The sequence below is a fragment of the Lissotriton vulgaris genome, unplaced genomic scaffold (genome assembly GCF_964263255.1).
Source record: "Lissotriton vulgaris unplaced genomic scaffold, aLisVul1.2 SCAFFOLD_3282, whole genome shotgun sequence".
Classification (NCBI taxonomy): domain Eukaryota; kingdom Metazoa; phylum Chordata; class Amphibia; order Caudata; family Salamandridae; genus Lissotriton; species Lissotriton vulgaris.
This window is the reverse complement of record NW_028248677.1, coordinates 142,354-163,254: the sequence shown is the minus strand read 5'-3', so window position 1 is coordinate 163,254 and position 20,901 is coordinate 142,354. Positions and strand designations below refer to the sequence as shown.

Here is a 20,901-nt window from a genome sequence, read left to right as displayed (position 1 = left end):
ATTTCATAAAGCCTGACAGGAGGAGCCACTCTGGTGTCGGCTGTCTCAACAACAACGACGAAGGTGGCAGTCGCTGTCACCTTCAGTAGTGGACTCAGCGCCTCTCGAATGATGGTAATCGTACCGCGCTGACCAGCAGGGTCAGATCCCATGTCAGATTCCGAAGCTGCGTTCTCACTATCTGTGGCATATCTCGCTGTTACAGCAGCAACTTTCTTCTTTTGAAACTGGAGTCTCTGACGCAGTGTCTCGTCCTGCTTGCTTTTTCCGTCAGCCTTGCGAGGCTGCTCACAGCTCTGTTGGGCACCTTGACCTCTGCCACCGCCTCCTCCACCGGTGGCTGTAACCAATGTTTCCTGCAAAGACGAGGAGAACATTGTACAGGAACCAGAAACCTATCAGGCGACTTAATAGCACTGCGGTCTCGCAAATCATATTTACGCTCAACAGGGGCAGGCGTTGGTGAAGCCGGAAGGGAACCCTGTTTCTGCTGCTTCCCCTGTTTTTTGTTCTTACTCCAGTTTTGTTTCTGAACTTTTGAGCAGTCATCTTTATCTGAGCTTGCTGATTTTCTTTCTTTGCGAAAGGCTTAACACCCAAACTATTACGGCCCACAGTCTTATAAGCCTCTGTAATAATTTTCGGTAAGTGACGGGGTTTGTCGGCATCGGGTACCTCGCGCAGAGCATTAGCGACCTGGAAACTTACAGCATCTCCCTTGACATTAGCAAGGACGAGATCACGTACCATATCAAACGCTCCCACGAGGCGCATTCCCAGTTCCACTGCTGCCTCTGGTCCATGCTCATCCTGAACACGCTTGATCACAGTGGGCAAAACAGTCATTGACGGGGTGCCATAGCACCGAGTGTAGACTGCTGCAAAAATTACCCTCCAAGTTGTACACTCAGTTACGTCAGGCACTGTCTTTCTGCAAACTCACAGTGAGAATCCTGTGTTTCTCAACAGGACTCATATTTGTGAACACTGCTTCCGGTTGGTCAAATTTCTCGGCAAGCCAAAAAGGCATTTCTCCTTATCTTGGGGACGCTTGCCCATGACCGCATTAACCATGGTGGGACTAGGTTTGAGTCCACCACAGCCAAATGGATGTGCTGCACCAGCCGGGGCCCCACCCGGGAGGTTGTGTGAATTGTAGTGAACCAGACCCCTAATAACTGCTACCGAAGAGGCATACAGGGTCCAGAGTTGTTGAGCTGTCAAAGCACCCGCTAGGGGATGCAGAGTGTAAGCAGCCAACACAGGCCAAGTAGCGCCTGGAATGGACAACGGTTCTTGTCTCACCGCTGTAGGAACGTGTGGAAGGGTGCCATTAAACCAAACGGCATGCTGCAAAACCGAAATCGGAATTTCCACCGTCCAATATGGAGCGTACACTGCAGGGGCATCAGCGGTTGTATACGAGTGATAAACACCAGAAACAGCATCCACTACGGGAAATGTGACCCAAGAGTAAAACAACTCAAACAGGTACGCCGCGTCAGCAGAGACTACAAAAATCACTGCCTGTCCCTCAAGGGAAACGAGGTATTCTTGCAAGTGATCATGCACAGCTACACGACTGTGTGCTGGGATATCAACGCAGCCATATCGAAACTGCAATAGAGAAGCACCAGACAATACTAGAACGCACAATTGGGTTGTAATTCAAAAAGAAACCTTTTATAATGAACAAGCTTGTAACACCTATGTAAATATAAGTAGTTTTTTTTTATCCGCCACCACCCTCAACCGGAAACGACAGTGAGGGTGTCATAGACTGATATAAGCACTACTCGAGTGTCTCACAATAGGACCACACTCTTTGTCGGTGCCATGCTACAGGGATTCTGTGCAAACACCGAACTGTGCACAGAGACTTACGACCTCAGTGTACTAGAGTGTGCCAAAACTCACCTTAGTACCCAAAATCCCCTACCAGACAAGCAATCAGTGTTACATTCGCTCCTATAGCAAAGAAACCAATGATTAGACAATCTAGAAATGCGACCTAGAACCATCCCAGGAATAGTGGGAAGTGAGAACACTCTTTTGTCATACTCTCATACCATTCCACAACATGAGTAAAATAGAGAACCATAAGGTTAAAATGTTTATTTTACCGATCTGAAACCTATCAGTAGTGGTCGCAGCGCCTCTCGAATGATGGTAATCTCCGCTGCGCTGTCCAGCAGGGTCAGAGCCCATGTCAGATTCCGAAGCTGCGTTCTCACTAGCTGTGGCATATCTTGCTGTTTCAGCAGCAACTTTCTTTTGAAACTGGGGTCTAACGACGTGATCTCAAGCGCAGTATTTTAATCAACATCAGTATGCATATGGATAATAATAATACGGACAGCATGGTTACAGTTCCATAAAATACAAAGGAGGAATCATGTTATAATGATAGTGCAAACAGGTGATAAAAGCGCCTATTTAAAACACCCTCCCTGTCTAGGAACTATGCATTATAAAACTATAGAAGGTCTCTGGAGTAATCTTAGGGGGGACCCCATTTACCTATCCGCCTAGTAAGTGTAAATTACATCAGGATCGGTTAGTCTCTCTGCATGCCTGGAATCTTCCAACTGTGTGCAATTCTGGCAAGTGTGCTATGATAAAGGCGCCAGAATCCTACTCTGCTAGCAGCTGCCAAATTGTTGTCTAGAATGTGTCACACGGACAAGCCAATAAACAGGCTCACGTTATGATAACCTTGGTGGCTTAGCACTCACTGTACAGACTGGGGATATGATGCATGTCCAGAGATATCGAAAAACAACCTGTTTCCCATGTATAGACCTTCTTCCAAGCTTAGTCAGCAAACACAGATAAGCAGTGTCATGTGCAAAAGCAGCAAAGGGGAAAAATGGCGTTTAAACTCAAATAAGCCATGCTAACTTAACATACAGACAAAAGAGGCCCACAAGCCATACGACAGCAGTCTACTTTATGCTTTTGGACTTAGTTCACATCCAAGATGAAAACCTCCCTCCATGTCCTTGCTATCACTTTCCAGGACTGGGCTTGTGTGTGACAACGTAATGCATTCTGGGTAATCTAGTCTTCGTGCCAGTGGACCTAATTAAACTGACAAGAGTGGCCACCATAGTTGTAGGATGTAAGTTTTAAAAATCCCCGGAGCATATATTTCAAAATTAGTTGCATCACATATGGTGGCCGATTGCAGTGTGCACACGCCTTCCTCTATTGACAAATATTATATGGGCAGTAGCAAGCCAAGTGTCGAAGCAGGAGCCTACAGTGAGGGCATCGGAATCAAATTTACGTTACCAGCTTTAAATAAGCTTTGCACACTTCAGCTGCTGTTTTCAGTTGCAGAAATAAATATCGAGCAGGCCTCTATTTCACTTTATCTCCTGTGCCCTCCCCACCCCACACCATCTCCCGTCTGTCCCTGCTAATTTAACTGTTTGTCTTCCTCCCTAAGCATTACACACTTCAGCTGATGAAACAAATATAGAATCTCTCCTCTGATATTTCGTGATTGCCTTAAAAACTGATGTCCAGCAGCCGAGGCATACTCCTGCATGCACATTCAGCAATTCAGCACTAACACACAACACTACTTCAGCATAGCATTTACTCAGTTTTACTCAGCAACACCACCTCCACATAACTCAGCACCACAACATCACTTAGCACCACCTCAGTATCACTGCGCATCACCTGAGCGTAATCTCTGCATTAGCACACCACCCCTTCAGCATCAACTCACCATAATTCAGCACCACGTGAGCATTACCTCTGCATCATCAAACCACAACTCAGTACCACTCAGCACCATCTCAGTCTACCCTCTGAATCTAGCATCTGTTGAGTCTCCCCTAAAGTCTGTCTGCTGCTTGTGTTGCAATTCAGGTACTATTTCCTAACCTCCACCGTCCTGTTGTTTATGTCCTCCTGCATAAAAAAACAAAGAAAACCACAATAAATAAATACATCAACAATAAATAGACAAGCATTAGAACAGGCAGGGAGAATTTGCTAGCACTGCAAGGACAAAAAACTAGAAGACATTTTTTATGTTAATTCTTTTTTAATCGGGTCATTCTGTTGTGCATAATGGCTTCTTAGTTATATAAAAATATATGGTAACAAATGCTTATTGCACTTTTCTAATCATAACTTTTTAACTTGCTGCACAGTAGCCACAATGCTCTACAACATAGCTTAAAAACATTGGCAAAATCAATAGCTCTGGCTAAACACTTATAAGGTCCCAAAGGTGAGACCTATTGGCTATGCCAATGCTTGTTCTCCCTTTATCCAGAAAATGTCCTCGTGTGGTATCTAAGCATATCACACCGAGTAGAAAAAGTAATATAAAAAGAAATCAAAAGGAATTTCAACAGTATTTGAATATTTTACAAACCTGTTACAAAAGTTATTTTCTTCCTGCTTGCTTGTTGATCAGTCTGTCTTGAACCAAGTCCTGCTTGGTTCTAAAAATAAAATACACCTCAAGAAATATTTTTAATATAAACAATTAGTCTGAGTTCAGTCTTTAAGTGTGTGAAATGATTTCTTGCCTGAGTGTGTACATTAAATGTGTAACACCTCCCTCTGATAAAGTTGTACTGCTCGCCCATACTGCCACAAATGGAAAGTAAAGTATAATCTACTTTTACCTTTGTAAGCCTTTGGGGATCCACTGGACTCTGTGCACATTATACCTTACTTTCGTATAGTATATACACGAAGCCCGCTTCCTACACAGGTGCAGTGGCACTGGGGTCAAAATGTCAAGGAAACCCACTGAACACTGATTATTGCTATATTTTAGTACTAAACAAGCTATTCCAAGTGCAATTACCGTACAGACGCCAGGTTCATGATTTGAATGGTACAGTATGTGCAGTGGCACAGGGGCAAAAGCTCTAGGAAATACACAGATTATTGCTATTTTTTGCTACTGATCAAGCATTCACAAGTGCAGTTACTCTGCAGGCAGTAGGGTCATGATTTGACTGGTGCAGCAGGTGCAGTCGCACAGGAGCCAAAAGGTCTAGGAAACCCACTAAGCACAGATTATTGCTATTTTTTACTATTAAACAAGCAGTCAGGAGTTTTTTGGTTGGTTGTAACTATTTTACCTAAAGTAACACATAGCCACATCACTGTAAAAAAAGCTGTAACCCATTGGAATTTTCTATCTCTCAATAGCTTATGTTACATTCAGCACATTTATATGACACATTTTCACAGTTTGTCTGGTCCTAAAATTCTTCTGAATCTGGATACAGTAACATCTTAGCAATGGCATTTTCCATTCTATAACATTAGCACTTAAGCAGTTGTAAACCTTATATGAATACTTATAACTTACCAAATGGCATTCCATTCCAAGCGTTGGCAAAGCCAGTAGGTCTCACCTTTGTGATATCTTTTGGCTTTGTCAATATTTTTTTTGGCATATTAAACAGCTGTTCAAGCTTCAGTGCAGCGTAACTAAAAAAAAAGGTATTATAAGGCGGAAAATCAATAAATCATTTGTAGAGCGTGCTAATCACCCGTGAGGGTATCAGGATGCTGAGGGGAGGGAGGAGCAGCTACTGGTCCAGGTCGAACAGCCAGGTCTTGGGTTGTCTCCTGCAGGTCAGCAGGTCCCTGGTCTGACGCAGGTGGATGGGGAGGGTGATCCATGTCTTGGCGGCGGGGTGGGAGAATGATCTTCCACTGGTGGTCATTCGGCGAAAGTGTGGGATGCTGGCGAGTGCGAGGTCGGCGGAGCGAAGCTGGCGGTTCGGGGTGTAGGACAGTCGTTCGTTGAGGTATGCCGGACCGGCGTTGTGGAGCGCTTTTGAGTGTGGGTGAGGAGCTTGAAGGTGATCCTCTTGTTAACTGGAAGCCAGTGCAGATCTCTGTTGGGTGGTGATGTGGCTGTGGCGAGGGAGTCAAAGGATGAGGCGTGCGGAGGCGTTTTGTATGCGTTGGGAGTTTTCTGGAGAGTGGCCATCGTTCCTGTGTAGGGCGTTGCCGTAGTCCAGCCTGCTGCTGACCAGTGCTTGGGTGACCATTCTTCTGGTTTCGGTGGGGATCCAATTGTAGATCTTGCGGAGCTTGCGGAGGTTGTTGAAGGAGAAAACTGTGTTGACTTGTTGGGTCATAGAGCGCATTGAGTCCAGGATCACTCCCAGGTTGCCTGCGTGGTTGGTTGTTGTCGGGTCCACTTCCAGCATGGCCGGCCACTAGGAGTCGTCCCATGCGGTGGGAGAAAAGCCAAGAATGAGGACCTCCATCTTGTCCGAGTTCAGTTTCAGCCGGCTAGTCTTCATCCACTCTGCGATGGCCTTCATTACCTCATGAAGGTTGGATTTGGCGATGTCCGGGTCCTTGGTGAGGGAGAGGATCAGCTGGGTGTCGTCGGCGTATGAGACAATGTTGGGGGGGGGTGAGCTCGGACGATGTTGGCTGGCGTATCCATGTAGATGTTTAAAAAGGGCTTGGCTGAGGAATGATCCTTGGGGTACGCCGCAGGTGTGTTTGGTGGCTTCGGACCTAAAGGGGGGGAGGTGGACTCTCTGCGTTCTGCCAGTGAGGAAGAAGGTGATCCAGTCCAGGTCTTTGTCTCGGATTCCTGCATCATGGAGGCGTGTGCGCAGGGTGTGGTGGCAAACGGTGTCGAAGGCGGCCTTTAGGTCCAGGAGGAGGAGGGCTGCAGTTTCGCGGTTGTCCATTGTGGTCCTGATGTAGTCAGTGGCGGCGATGAGGGCGGTTTCGGTGCTGTTATTGCTGCGGAGGCCGGATTGGGAGGAGTCCAGGACGTTGTTCTCCTCCAGGAAGTGGGTCAGTTGTCTGTTGGCAGTCTTCTCAATGACTTTCGCCGGGAACAGGAGCAGGGAGGTGGGTCGGAAGTTCTTGAAGTCTTTTGGGTCCGCCTTGGGTTTCTTGAGAAGGACGTTAATCTCTGCGTTTTTCCAGCTTTCGGGGAAGGTGGCAGTCTCGAAGGAGCTGTTGATGATCTTTCTAAGTTGGGGTGCTATGATGGATCTTGCCTTGTTGAAGATGTGGTGGGGGCAGGGGTCGGAGGGTACGCCGGAGTGGATGGTGTTCATAATTTTGATGGTGTCTTCGTCGTTGACGTTGTGCCAGGCGAGTAGGCACAGCACAGGCTGTATCATACAGCCTTTTTACATTACTTTCGGCCATTTGCAACATAGCTAAAAAAAATAAGACCAGCCAATAAATCTCACATATTCAAGACGTATGCCTATTCCAATGCTTGTTAAGGTTCTGAACCAACAATTATTGTTTCAGTCACTTGTGATGAGGTATATTAAAGATTAGATAACCATGCCCACCCAATCAGATTTTGCTGCCACAGTGGGACCTTATTTTGAACTTCACATTCCATGTGTGTATGCCTTTCGAGCCCATGCACAGCTGCTCACCGCTGCTCTTGACCTATTAGTCAGCCTTTCTGTTTACGATTGTATCCTCTCATTGCATAAGTGAACTGCAGCCCTTTTACTCCACCTTTTCTCAAACAACCTGGTACTACAGGCGCGAGCGGCCTTCCTACTGAAAGTCATTACTTTTTTTCTAACCTCGGCAATCAATCGTGTTACCTGCATTCTTTGTTCACCTGCACCCATCAAAAAATAAGCTACCATTTGGATACCAAGGGAGGTTAAAGCTTTCAAATACATTCTACCTGTACTATTGTGTGTGGGAGGGGGCAGATGCCAAGTAAGGAAAAGCTGTACAGAAAAGCGCCTTGTTAAGATGGATAGACTTGGGCATTAAGATATGTTATGCTATGTGCTGGTCAAGAAGCAGCCCGCAGAAGTTATGAGAGCCCATTCTATCAAGGCCATGTCTACAACCAGTACGCTGGTGCGAAGGGTACTTGTCATTGATATCTGCCAGGCGGTGACGTGAGCATTGGTACATACTTTCAAGAAGCACTTCTGCCTAGACAGCCATGCTTGGCAGAAAGTATACTTCAGCTGCTCAGTTATGCTCGACTTTTTGCTATGAGCCCACTCTACAGATCTTATACTTTGGAGAGGTACTGCTTTGGTATCTATTCTCAGGCGAGGTATATGCTGTTGGACGTATCCACCAGAAAATCAAGTTACTTTTGTAATGCTATTTCTGGTGGATACTTTAACTGCATACATCTCACTGCCCATCCACCTCCCCGTTCTGTGGAGTGTCCTCTTTTCAACATGTAGAGGAGCCAAGTTAGTACACGGCCCACTGTTGCCAACAGTTGTTCTCGCTCTGCATCTGAGGGTTGGAAATGGTAAAGTACAACATTACAACATATGTCAGCACATAAAGGTGCCGCTTATATGCGTCTTTGCTCCTTCTATTCCATGGCATTGTGGAGCCGCACAACAGGAGCACTGCTGTGAAGCAATCTCTGGATTCAGTATGGAGCCTGGAAGAGATTCCAAGGTGTAGAATCTAGAGTTCAACTTTACATCAAAAAGAGCATTCTTACAGGTTAGTAATTTCTTCCATTGTCTCACAGTACTATCACTAATAAAATTTTGCCTCTGTGAATACTGCCAGGTGATGTCATTTTTAAATATTCTTTTGTTCTTTTCTTTAGTGTGGACTTTGATAAGGATTGTGAGGACCCAGAATATCGTCCACTCCATTTGCAGCGGGATCAGGATGAGGAGGTATGCATTACTGTGATGTCTCCATTCAAGTTTACACCCTGTCCTGATAGTTTTGACCCAGGGTCATTTTACATATTGTCTCTAATAGATGCTCAATTGTGCACTCAGTTTCTTTATTATCAGAAGGAGGAGTTTAGGGAGATGGAAATGCTCTATAGCTTGGATTTGTGATGTGGGTTTCCACACAATTTCACTTTATACTTCCCAGTTCAAGGTTTATGAATTAGGGAAGGATTGTGTTTAACAAGCACTGTGGACACCGGTGCCTGGTGCAGGGTCTGGCTCTGGGCTGAGTCCTGTGCTCAGAGCTAGCCTCACCTAGCCAAAGTCTGTGCGTGTGCACACCTAGTTCTAATCAACAGTACTGGTGTAGGGCCTGTTGCAAATGGCCAAAAGATATACCACCAATGTAGTTATAACATTTTTTTTATTGTGTTTTAGATTAATTTTATTGAAGGTATTAGAAGCATCCTTTCCTAGTAACTCCCTTGCCCTTTAACAGTATGGTACTGAAAATAACAAAGAATACTTGTACCAGGATGTTTAATAAGGCTTGCTGCTGTGTGTTATAAATAGGATATCCTGTTTTTAATATTTATTGTATGGGGATTTCAGTGGTGTTGTCTCAGTATTTCTCAAACATTATGAAATCAGTGCTAATCATTGTTTAGTCAGCTGCCAAGCCCTCTCAAAATAGACAAAAACTGTGATTTTCCACAGTTTACAAAATGTTGTTCTTTTGCAGTTTTAAGCATGAATGTCGGTTTTGCTCCGTCACTTATTTTAAGTCTCATACTCTCTCTCAGCCCTCTCTCTGCTTTGCTGGACTATTAATGGGTTTAAAAAGTAGGAGTACTGTATTCAAATATTTTAATAAAAAAATTCCAGTACACAGTTAGGGGTCATTCACCTACTCCTTACTGAACATTATGACATTGTAGGGGTGGTCAACCCTGCAAATAGCATAGTGCCTTGTGAAACGTATTATATTTTAAATTTCCACAGGTTAATTTATAGCCCTGCATTCTAAGGCACCTGAAACTTTATACTTTAGGCGTACTCTCCACTGCTTTTCTGCACTCTTTGTTGCCTCTTTGTAAGGTAGCGCTGCTGTTGTGAGGACATTTATAGCTGCCTAGTGTCCCCATGGCACATATTTCATTTTGTCAGTTCCGACCTTTTACAGAGGTGCTCTGAGATTTACAAATTCTGCTGTAGAAATTTTAAGTATGGCCTCAAACACGCCAGCAGTAAATTGCAGTTGGGTATAAAGCCAAAATTAGCTGATGGTATTGCACATAACATTGGGATACTGTAGCATCCCCCCACAGAGGACAATGAAATTAGCATGTAAAGTAAATAAACTTTGAAGATTATTTAAAAGTAGATGCACAGCAAGCCACCAACACCCCTGTCATCCAGCATGTAAGTAGAACCTGAAGCATTTTCAAACGACAGCGCTCTGACACTCGAGCGTTCCTAAGGAACTCTGGACATCAGTAGCACTGTGCTGTGCTGACTGATAAACAAATACTACAGACACCTTGCAGCTACGAATTTTGTTGATATGTGGAAACTCTTCTGTCATGTTTTCACCCCTATTCCATGTACTTGGTGACAGCACTCTTTTCACAGGTACCTGTCACTACACATTGCATTTATATTTAAAGTCTGGGGTTGACCTGCTTTAAACAGTTACTTGTTAAACAAGCAGTGGCATAGCCAATAGGTCTCGCCTTTAGGACCATATAAGTGTTTAGCCATGCCTACCTACCTCTGCACCCAGCCGGCCCTGCGCTGCTGGGGCGGAACCGACTATACTTACCTGACCCTGGGGGGACCCCTGAGTCTATACCCAGAACCTTAACTTCACCAGCCAAGTACTCACCTGGAAACCGGAACTCACTTACCTGCCATTGGATAACATTGACCAATTTTGACTTGAAAATTTTCTAAGTGTGAAGTTTCGGAAACTGAAAATATTCATATAAAATCAGCAGAATTCTGAAGTACTCACCTGTGAGCAGGGGAGAAGCCAGTACTGTACCTTGCAGCCCAGTACTGAACCGCAAAAGTAATTCCTACAGGGTTTACTAGTAATCTGTATTTTCTCCATAGGAACCCATTGTCTGCTTTTCTATGAAATTTCTTCTAAGTTTCTACTTTTGAAAACTTGAAATATTCTTTAAAAATCATAAGAAGTACTGAAATGCAATTACCTACCTGTTTTAAGTTAAGATCTTAGGAGCCCAGTACTGGATTACACAAGTAACGCAATCGTACTTTACCTGCAACCTGAATTTTCTCCCATTGAATAACATTGCCAGATTTTCATTGAAAAGTTTCTGTGTGAACTTTTAAAACCACTTTATATTCATGAAAATTCACTACAGTAACTAAAACGTTTTTGCTAATCTGGTTTCAGCTTAGACCCCAGGACTGAATCTAGTATCTAGTCCTGGAACTACTAAAGTAATCTGTACTGTAATCAACTGTACTTTTATTTCTATTTATTTTTTTAAAAAAATTATTTTAATGTCACAGCAAAAAAAAAAGAGAGGAAACAACCAAACATACATAACACAAGCAATGATAGAATCAACAAGAGGATCACAAACTAATCAACCATTAGACAAAATTCCACTTATCTCGAATAGGACAGTCAAAAAAGTAATATTCTGAATAAGTAAAAATCTGAATCAAAATCGTGGCCACTTGGAATGAAAAGAGATGTACGTACAAATGGAATAATAAGTGAGATCAACACAGAAAAAAACCAGAAAATATGGAGAAAAAAAAGAGAAAAGACTTTGAACAAGCGACAGCAATTAATCCCATTGCAAACTTGCCCACATCTTCCCGATTTTTACCCTTGAACCTAAGCCCTGTGCTTTTGCTAACACTCGTTCCATTTCATAAACTCCCCTTGTAGCAACCAGAAATCACTAATCTTAGGACTCGCTGCCTCAATCCAGGCGCTGGCAATGCAGAGCCACGCCGCAATAATAACAATTGAGACTACTGTTTTAGGTAAATTACCTGACTGGGTGACCACACCCAGAATTAGTTCTCTTTCCATTAGCTGCATTGATGTACCTGACAACCTACTCCACACTGAGGCAATCTCCAACCAGAATGTATTTAAGCGTGGGCATGAAATAAACATGTGTCTAAGATCCGCAGCGTACAAGTTGCACTGTGGGCAGAACGATTTCGAAGAGCCCTGGGAGTTTGCCCATTTTAAAATAATCTGCGGAGTATAATATAGCATAAACATAAGACGATGCTGGTGCAACTTTAGATTGATTGAAGAAACAGCAGAATTAATTGTAGCCAAGGACTCGTGAAAATTTTCCATAGTGATTCAAGTTGGAAACATATGGTTAATCTTAGCTACCTTCGTCACGCCATCATTCATCGTTTCTTGCATAAAACACTGATAGGCTTTACCAATCTGGCCCCGGACAGAGGTGTGAAAAATAGCCCGAAGTACAGCAGTAGTATGGGGGAGAGCATACAAACCCTTCCCTTGCAGAAAATAGTTTCTGATTTGCAAATACCTAAAAAATGAGTTCTGTGATATCCCAAACTCACCTTTTAAGGAAGCAAATGACCTAAAGCCCCTTCATCATAATCTGTCCCAGTCAAATTATTCCAGCCTGTTGCCACTTTCTGCAGACCCCATCCGAGAAAATTCCCGGGAGCCTAGGGTCATCCCATAAATAAGTATATTCATGCAAGTCAGGCAAAGAATACGTTTTACAGATATCTTGCCATATACTATAAATATGTTTGGCTACCTTGAAACAAACTCTCTTGAAATAGTTTGGGTCCGACATATAGTGTAACAGAAAACCACTGTTAAGACCAAATGTAAGCTGATAGGCTAACCAGGTTTTACCCACCGTTGGTCCAAAGAGTACACTCTGAATACGATTCAGGAACGCAGCCCAAAAGTAGGTTTTGTAATTGGGAAGCTGAAAACCACCTTGCTCATAAGTCAGCTTAATATATCTGAGGGCTCTCCTAGCTTTACGATAGCCCCATATAAAACTACCAATAAGAGTCAAGTTGCTTAAAAAAAGAATTTGGGACCCTTAAAGGAATTGAACGAAACAAATAAAGAAATTTGGGCAGGATATTCATTTTTACTATGTTGCATCTCCCAATTATAGTCAGCGGCTGCCTATGCCATCTACGCAAATCTACAGTGATTTGTCCAATTAGACGTTCATAGTTCAATGACATGAAGTCATTTATACATCCATGGAGACGAATTCCGAAATAAGTAGCTGTAGTAGTAACACCAAGCTGCACTACAGGAGATGCAGGATCATAGTTAAGAATCGTCTGCGTTTTGTTAAGATTAAGCTTATAGCCAGAAAGGGAGCCAAAATATTGTGCCTCTTGTATAATTGCATCAATCGCGACTTCAGGTCCAGAACTAAATACCACAATGTCATCTGCATAGGCCGTAATTTTTAGGGTTATACCATTAAAGCAAACAGGAGAGATAAAATTGTTATAGAGAAGGTGCCTAATATAGGGCTCAATGTAAAGGGCAAATAATAATGGGTAAAGAGGGCAACCCTGGCGGGTGCCCCGCTGAATGTTGACTACCCCGAATGTACAGCCATTCAACTTGATAGCTGCCACCGGATTACGATACAGTTCCTGGACCGCCGAGATGAACCTCTGACCAAGGCCAAATGATTGCATAGTACTCCATAAAAATCCCCAAGCGACCTGGTCGAAGGCCTTCTTGGCGTCCAGCATTAACATGCCAATCCGCTCCTCTAGTTGACCAGCTACGTCCAAAGCTGCGTAGGTTGTATTTATATGCGCCACCGTATCCATACCTGGAACAAAACCATGTTGTTCTTCTGAAACCAATAAGTACATACATGGGGCTAGGCGAGAAGCAAGCAATTTCGAAAATATTTTAGCATCAGAATTAATAAGTGAAATAGGTCGGTATGACCCCATCTCCTCCACCCGTTTACCCTTTCTGGGGAAAACCACGATGTTAGTTTTGTTCCAGGAAGGGGGAGCGCCTCGTCCATCCAATATGTCGTTGAACAATTCAAGAAGAACTGGTGACAATAATTCCTTAAAGATTTTGTAAAACTCTAGCGGTATGGTGTCCTCTCAGACCACCTTACCACTGGGAAGGGCCCCCAGGGCTAGCTTCAATTCCTCAATGTCAGCTAAGGTCTCCAGACACTCTGATTGAAATATGTCAAAAGTAGGAAGAACACTCTTGCAAATACCGCCCTACAGCTGGTTTCCTCATATAAGAAGCCATAGAATTTCCTAAATTCCTCTTCTAGGTCTTCAGATTTTGAATGGTTATTAGAGTCCACACCCTTAATATGCTTGATATGAGAATTTGCCCGCTGATCAGCACTCTTCCTACCCTTTCTCCATATTCGTACTGCTTTATTCTGTATTTGAGGAAGTTATTAGCCACTTCATCTTTAAGTTTCCTCTGAAGTTTAGCTTTAGTCTCAATAATCTGGGCATAAATCTCTTGCTCACCACTGTCTTTAGATGCAAATGCAGCGGCATGTTGCTGCTCTAATTACATAAGCCGGTTATGTTCATTAGCACTTTGGATGTTATATTGTCTATTCTGTTTTACTATATACTGCAGAGTTGCCCGTCTCTCACACCTGCTTTAAACAGTCCCATATCATAGCCATGGACGAGGAGTGAAGGTAGATCAGAATGAATTCCTCTAAAACCTTATGCATATAAGCGACATAGTCCGGGTTATTTAGCAAATGTTGTGGGAATGAAAACTCCTTTGCTTGATGTGATCTAAACCCTGCAAGAGTTACATTAATCATAATAGGGTTGTGGTCCGATGTAATCTTTGGACAGATGATCATAGTTGCGTTGACCAACAACCCGTAATTCATGCAAATCATATTGATCCTAGAATAGTGTTTATGGGGATGGGAGTTAAATGTAAACCGCGGTATAAGGTTCGCCAGTCATCGTCTAATTGATGGATATGCATTAAATCAAGCATACTGGCCCTTACCTGGACCATTCTGGCCCTTGCGCGTGCATTAGTAGTATCTATTTGTTTTTATCCATAATAAATTTAAAATCACCCATTACAATACGTTCGCCCTCCCAGTCCAAAAATTGAGAATTCAAGAAATAAACGACCTCCGGGCAATCAATATTAGGACCATATACCATACAGACTGTAATCTTTTTTCCCAGAATCAGAAACTGCGCGATTGCCCACCTCCCCTGACTATCTGCCAGAGTTTTAACTACGATCATTTTCGAGTACTTACCTTTCAATAGCGCAACACCCCTTAAAGATACTGTCTGTGAGGAACAAATAACCAAATCATAACCTAGTTGTTTAATTAACTTTCTATCCTTATATGCGAGATGGGTTTCAGCCAGCCCCACTATTTGAGGCTTGAATCCTTTAAGTTCTTCCGCGACCAAACACCTTTTACCGGCTGTGTTGAGCCCACAGACATTCCAACTCATAATCTTGACTCTAGACATTATAAAGAATCAAATTGGCCGCTTAATACTCTAACCAAAACCAATTGTCCATTTTCCTGCGTGACGAGCTCATTTTTAGGTCTCGCACCTGCGACACATGGCGAAGCCATGTTGCAGAGAGAGCCTATTGTCGCCGGTTCTGCTTCCAAGGAGAGAAAGGAGACAGGAGATGGGCACGCGCAGCCGGAATCGGATCAGGTCACGCACGCGTTCACCATCTCCGGTCAAGTTCGTCGAGGAAGAAGAAGAGTTCGAGGTCGAGGCACCGCCAGAAAGCCAGGAAGATCTGGAATATCGGGAAGATGACACTCCCTACTACGAGGAGGAGGAAGATGACGACCAGAGGACCTTCCAGGGCTCGACATACTCGGACACACAGGACCTAGAGTGGCAGGACCTAGAAGCCGAGAGTCCAGAAGAGGGAGTGGACACATATCCGGCGAGGCCCTCGCCGCCTGACGACATTAGACTTTGCAATGAAGTCATCAAGAACGCAGCATCAGCGTTCAGAGTAAAACTCGAAGAGGAACAGCCTAAGGCGGATTTCCTTGTGGAAACACTGCTCCCGATACAAACTAGGAGCCAGTACCTGCCAATGCTCGAAAGCATCAAAGGACAAGGCAGAGAGGCCTTCAAAGAACCTGCGACTTGTAAACCAGTCACACCCAGGATGGAGAAGAAGTACAAGCACTCCCCCAAGGACCCACCCTACATCCAGGGAACGGTCACTGCAGACTCCATCATTGCGGCAACTGCAAGGAAAAGGGCCAATGTCCTAACAACGTCAGGACCACCTCCAGACAAGGAGAGCAGAAGGATGGACCTGACAGGGAGAAAGATCGAGAGGAATGCCGCAACTCACTGGCGCATGGCCAATTCCAGCACCCTGCTGAACAGGCACCAGTACCAGATCCTGGACGAACTGGGCCAGTTAATCAAACACATCCCACAAGAATACCAGCAAAGAGCTACGAACCTGGTAGAGGAGGGGAAGAACGTGGCAAATTCATGCCTAAAAACAGCACTGGCGGCCATCTTTCAACAGAATTTGAAAGATGGCCGCCAGATAGGAGCTCTCTGTAAGAGCTCCGGTGCTGGGGATCCAGTTCTTTGGTTTTATCCCTGTCAGCTCCGAGCTGCACCGTCTTGAGCAACGCTTCGCAAAAGTAACTGGAGCAAGTAACAGGATTTAAACAAGTTATTTACTTACCTGCTGGATGAAACAGGCTGAGGATCCCCGACCTGACTGAAGACTGAGACCCGCAGGAGAAGACTGAGCCACTCCCGCCTTCCTCTTCGGACCTTGGGCTCCCCGCTGACCAACTTGCGGAGCTCGATACGGATGCCTGCTGCCTGGAGCCTGCTGTGGACGACTGGTGTGCCTGGCAAGGCCGGTGGTTGCCTATGGGACGTCGCTGTAGACCTGGACCTGGACCGTTGCTGGCGCCTGGAGTGCGACGGACACGTCGTTGCGGAGTGGTGCTGCCCGTCTGCGGGTGCTGCCGGGAACCCCAGTGTCCTGCTCGCGCTGGGAGCTGTGCGCCCTGTCTCGTCCTCTGGGCTCTGCGCCTTGCTGCTCGCTCCGGGCTGTCTCCTGCGCCTAACAACAACGTCGGAGGAGGTGGGCGCCCGGCGGTCGTGGAGGCAGAAGTGGTATGGGACGTGGCGGACTTGCGGAGCGCGGGCGAGAGAGGGCTTCCCCGCCTGGCAGATCGCTGCGGGCTGAGTCCAGTGCATCCTGCCCTGCCTTGTGAGCTGTGTGCCTGCCAGCTTCCTCCAGTGGCGCCTTGCTGTCGGGGGGCTCGTGGTTCCCCCCTTCCCCCCCCCCCTTTGTTTCCCACCCCCAGCGGTATCGTGCCTCACAATTAAAAATACTCGAGAGTAGAGGCGGCCCTCTTCGGCTCGGAGATGAGCTTGTCGTTCTGGGCGCCACTGCCACCGTGACCCTGGGAGCAGAGCTGCAAACTCATGCAAAAGCTGCAAAAGATCGTCTTTGCCCCTGAGGCTGGGACTACAGAGCCCAGGCTGAAGCGAAGGCTGGAAAAGGTATTTACTTTGCCCCACAAGTTTTTGCTGGAAAGATACTTAATTTGCCCCACTCGTTTTTTGTTTTGAAAAAAACCTCTTGATTTGAAAAAAAACACCAAAAAAAAACCTTTTTGTGCAAAATGGCCGGGGCCATAAACTGAGCACTTAATCCCCTCCTGTACCAACGGAACCCACGAGGCCCCTCAGATAAGACTTCCCATGGCATGCAAGATCCTGAGCCAGCCGGAATAGAATCTGAAACTGCACTTCCCTGCTCTGAAAAAAGCAACAACAAAAAGAGGACTAATGATTCTATCCCTCCTACTTGGCGGCCATTTTTAGACTGCTCTTTCTCTCTTTGGCGGCCATCATGGACTAGTCTTTCTGACTACTCTTGACTATCGGTACCACAGCCTCTACATAGCTCTGTATTTAAATCTTTGCGTGATTAAGAAACTCAACCCAAACTCCTTACCGCCTAACAGCCGCAATCGACTACTCCCTCCTCCCGGCGCTACGGACGTTCAACGACTGACTGATCACTATCTCAATACTATGTCCACAATAATCAATGAGGCTGCACCCATGCAACTGAAAAGAGTCTCATCCAAGATTTCCAACCCATGGTATGACGGGAGCCTCAATGAGGATAGAAGGGCAATGCGACTGGCACAGCGCACATGGAGGTCAGCCCCTTCTGCAGTGCACCTAAAAAGATTGAAGAAACAGAGAAACGCCTACTTCAGGAAAATATAACGCTCAAAAAGAGATTTCTTCAGCCTCCAGCTCGCCCAAGCAAAAAACCGCCCAAGAAAATTATTTGACTTAATCAGAACACAATCCAAAGAACAACCCCAGACACTCAGCACCATGGGCGTTACACCTTCCTGTGAAGACTTCTCTGCTTTCTTTATCCAAAAAACTGACAACATAAGAAGCGATCTCCTCAATGACTCAATCCTTTACTCCAACCCCCAACACACAGCTATGCCTGAACCAAAGAATAATGCTACATGGTCCTGTGGCACCTACTCCGAAGAAGAAATTGGCAGACTGCTCAGCACCCTGAAACCATCCAATCACCTCACTGACCCCCTTCCTGCTAACGCTGTAAAAGACTTTACTCCTTTGCTCCTCCCACTCTGGACTAAGATTATCAATAGCTCTCTTCAACAAGGATCCATCCCTAACGCCCTCAAAGTCGGGCAAGTCTCACCGCTACTAAAAAAACTAACAGCAGACCCCACTGATCTAAACAATTACCGCCCTATTACAAATATTCCGACCCTCGCTAAACTGTTGGAGAAATGCGTACAGCTACAACTGACTAAACACATAGACAAGTTTGATCTCCTCAACGCCCATCAGTCAGGCTTCCGAGCAGGGCACAGTACCGAAACTGCCATGACTCACATAGTGGACGACGCCCTCCAAATCCTAGACCAAAACGATACCTGCCTCCTCATCCTTCTGGATCTATCCTCAGCATTCGATAAAGTTAAACATAAGAACTTACTCGAACTGTTAAACAGAAGAATGGGCATTTCTGGGACTGTGCTCAAGTGGTTCACCTCCTTTCTACACAATCGGTCACAAAGATTCAAAAGTAGCAACCTGTTGTCCCCTCCGGTACCTGTAACGCTAGGCGTCCCTCAAGGATCCTCCCTCTCCCCAACACTGTTCAACCTAGTTATGGAACCTCTCACTACTTTGCTACAGACATCCAATGTTCACTTTCACATGTATGCCGACGACACCCAACTTTATCTCAAACTACAATCTCCCAAGGACATCATGCTTCTGAACACCACGATCAGAAACACCCAATCCTGGCTTGCCGAGAATCACCTCAAACTCAATGCGCTGAAGACCGAGTTCCTCCTGATCTCACCTCCTGCAAAAATCTCTACGGCTCAAACATGGCTTAAGCACTTAACGGCTCTAAATGTACAACCTACCGTCGTAGACTCGGCAAAATCTCTAGGCAGAACACTCGACGCCAATCTCGACATGCAGCAGCACATCAGCAAGGCAACCAAAGGAGCGAACTTCCAAATCAATACCTTGAGAAAACTTAAACCCTTCCTTCCAGCCAAAGACTTCCAAACTGCAGTACAATCTATAGTCATCCCGCACATAGAATATGGTAGCACCGCCCTCTGCGGGCTCCCTCTAACTACAACGGCACCCCTAAGAGCGTCCCTTAACGCTGCAGCGAGACTCATCAATGGTTCAAAAAAACACTCGCATATTTCCCCTGACTTTAAATCTGTCAACTGGCTACCTTTTGAAGCCAGAATTCATCTGAAAATCGCCTGCATGACACACAAGGCTGTACACATGAATTCACCCGCCTACCTCACTCAAAAGCTGACAATTTCGGGTGGCTCTAGAACTACTAGAAGCACAAACAATCTTCTACTGAAGCCTCGAAGATTTCGGAAGGAAAAAACCTATAAACGCTCCTTTTCAGGAATGGCACCCAGGATCTGGAACTCACTCCCCCCTGAAACCAGGCTCATCTCCTCCAACAAACTTTTTAAGAAAGAAGTAAAAGCGTTCCTCATGGCTAAACACACACGATCTATTATTCTGTATCTCCCATGAATCTGCTCTGTAAGACCTGCCTGACCACCTTGGTCTTAATGTATTACTTGTATTATCGACTTACTTGATTGTTTACGCTCCCTCTTTGTATATTGTTATATTGTTGTCGCACCTGCCTGACTTTGCACACTGTACCTACACCACCTCAACGATCCCTACTCTTGTACTACTGATGCACCTATGTGACTACACATCCTGCACTCACCCACCTCAACTATGCACTCCTTTATGCTATCTCCAAAAAATTTTAAACACGCTTAAGCAAGTATATGCTCCTTATTTTTGTACATTATATTGTTTGACACAACTGTCTGACTATGCACCTTGTACCGACACTACCTCACCTGTGACCTACCTCACGTTTTTTTGACATACCTATGTAACTATGTAACTACTATGCAACTACCTAACTACCTCAACTATTACATTGTATTACTCTATCACCCCTGTGTCTTGTAAAGCGCTCTGATATCTGCAAAGATCTTGTTCGCGCTATATAAAACTCTCAAAATAAATAAAAAACAAAACTGGGCGCAGACTTATGATGCTGGGCATCACGGAAAGGAGACAAGCCTGGCTCAGAATATCGGGTTTTAAACCAGAGGTGCAACACAACTTCCTGAACACCCCGTTCAACGGTGAGACACTGTTCATAGCACCAGTGGACGAAAAGCTCATTCAGTTAAAAAAGGACAATGACACCGAAAGATCCATGGGGGCCTTGCAGTTCAGGGGAAATAAGAGAGGAACCCCGTCATGGAGACCAAACTGGAGAGGGAGAAACCAGCCGGGGACTTCGCACCAGACTTTCCACCAGACCCACCAGGGTGACACCCAGACTCAACAAGGCCAGCAAAAACAACACTGGCAATACCAACAGAGGGGCCAGTCCTTTTGCGGGAAGGGAAATGGATGTGGAAACAGAAGAGGTGGACAACAACCCACCTCCAAGTGACTCTGCCACACTACTAGTGCACACCCTTTCAAAAATCCCACGGGTGGAGCACATATACAACAGAGGAGTGGCTCGGACTAAACATCCAAGAGCACGTAACACCGGTGGGAGGAAGACTGA

At 45.2% G+C, this 20,901-nt stretch overlaps 1 protein-coding gene across 1 annotated transcript in view; it reads left to right on the top strand.

The window, feature by feature from the left end:
- The window catches only part of LOC147663861 (ATP-dependent chromatin remodeler CHD8-like), a gene marked incomplete at its 5' end in the record, with an annotated part of 222,725 nt that overhangs the window by 82,120 nt on the left and 119,704 nt on the right, over nt 1-20,901 (top strand). Inside the window, one exon of the mRNA XM_086950144.1 lies at nt 8,585-8,657. Within this exon, the coding sequence (XP_086806270.1) occupies nt 8,585-8,657 (73 nt within the window). The remainder of the gene's footprint in view (nt 1-8,584; nt 8,658-20,901) is intronic.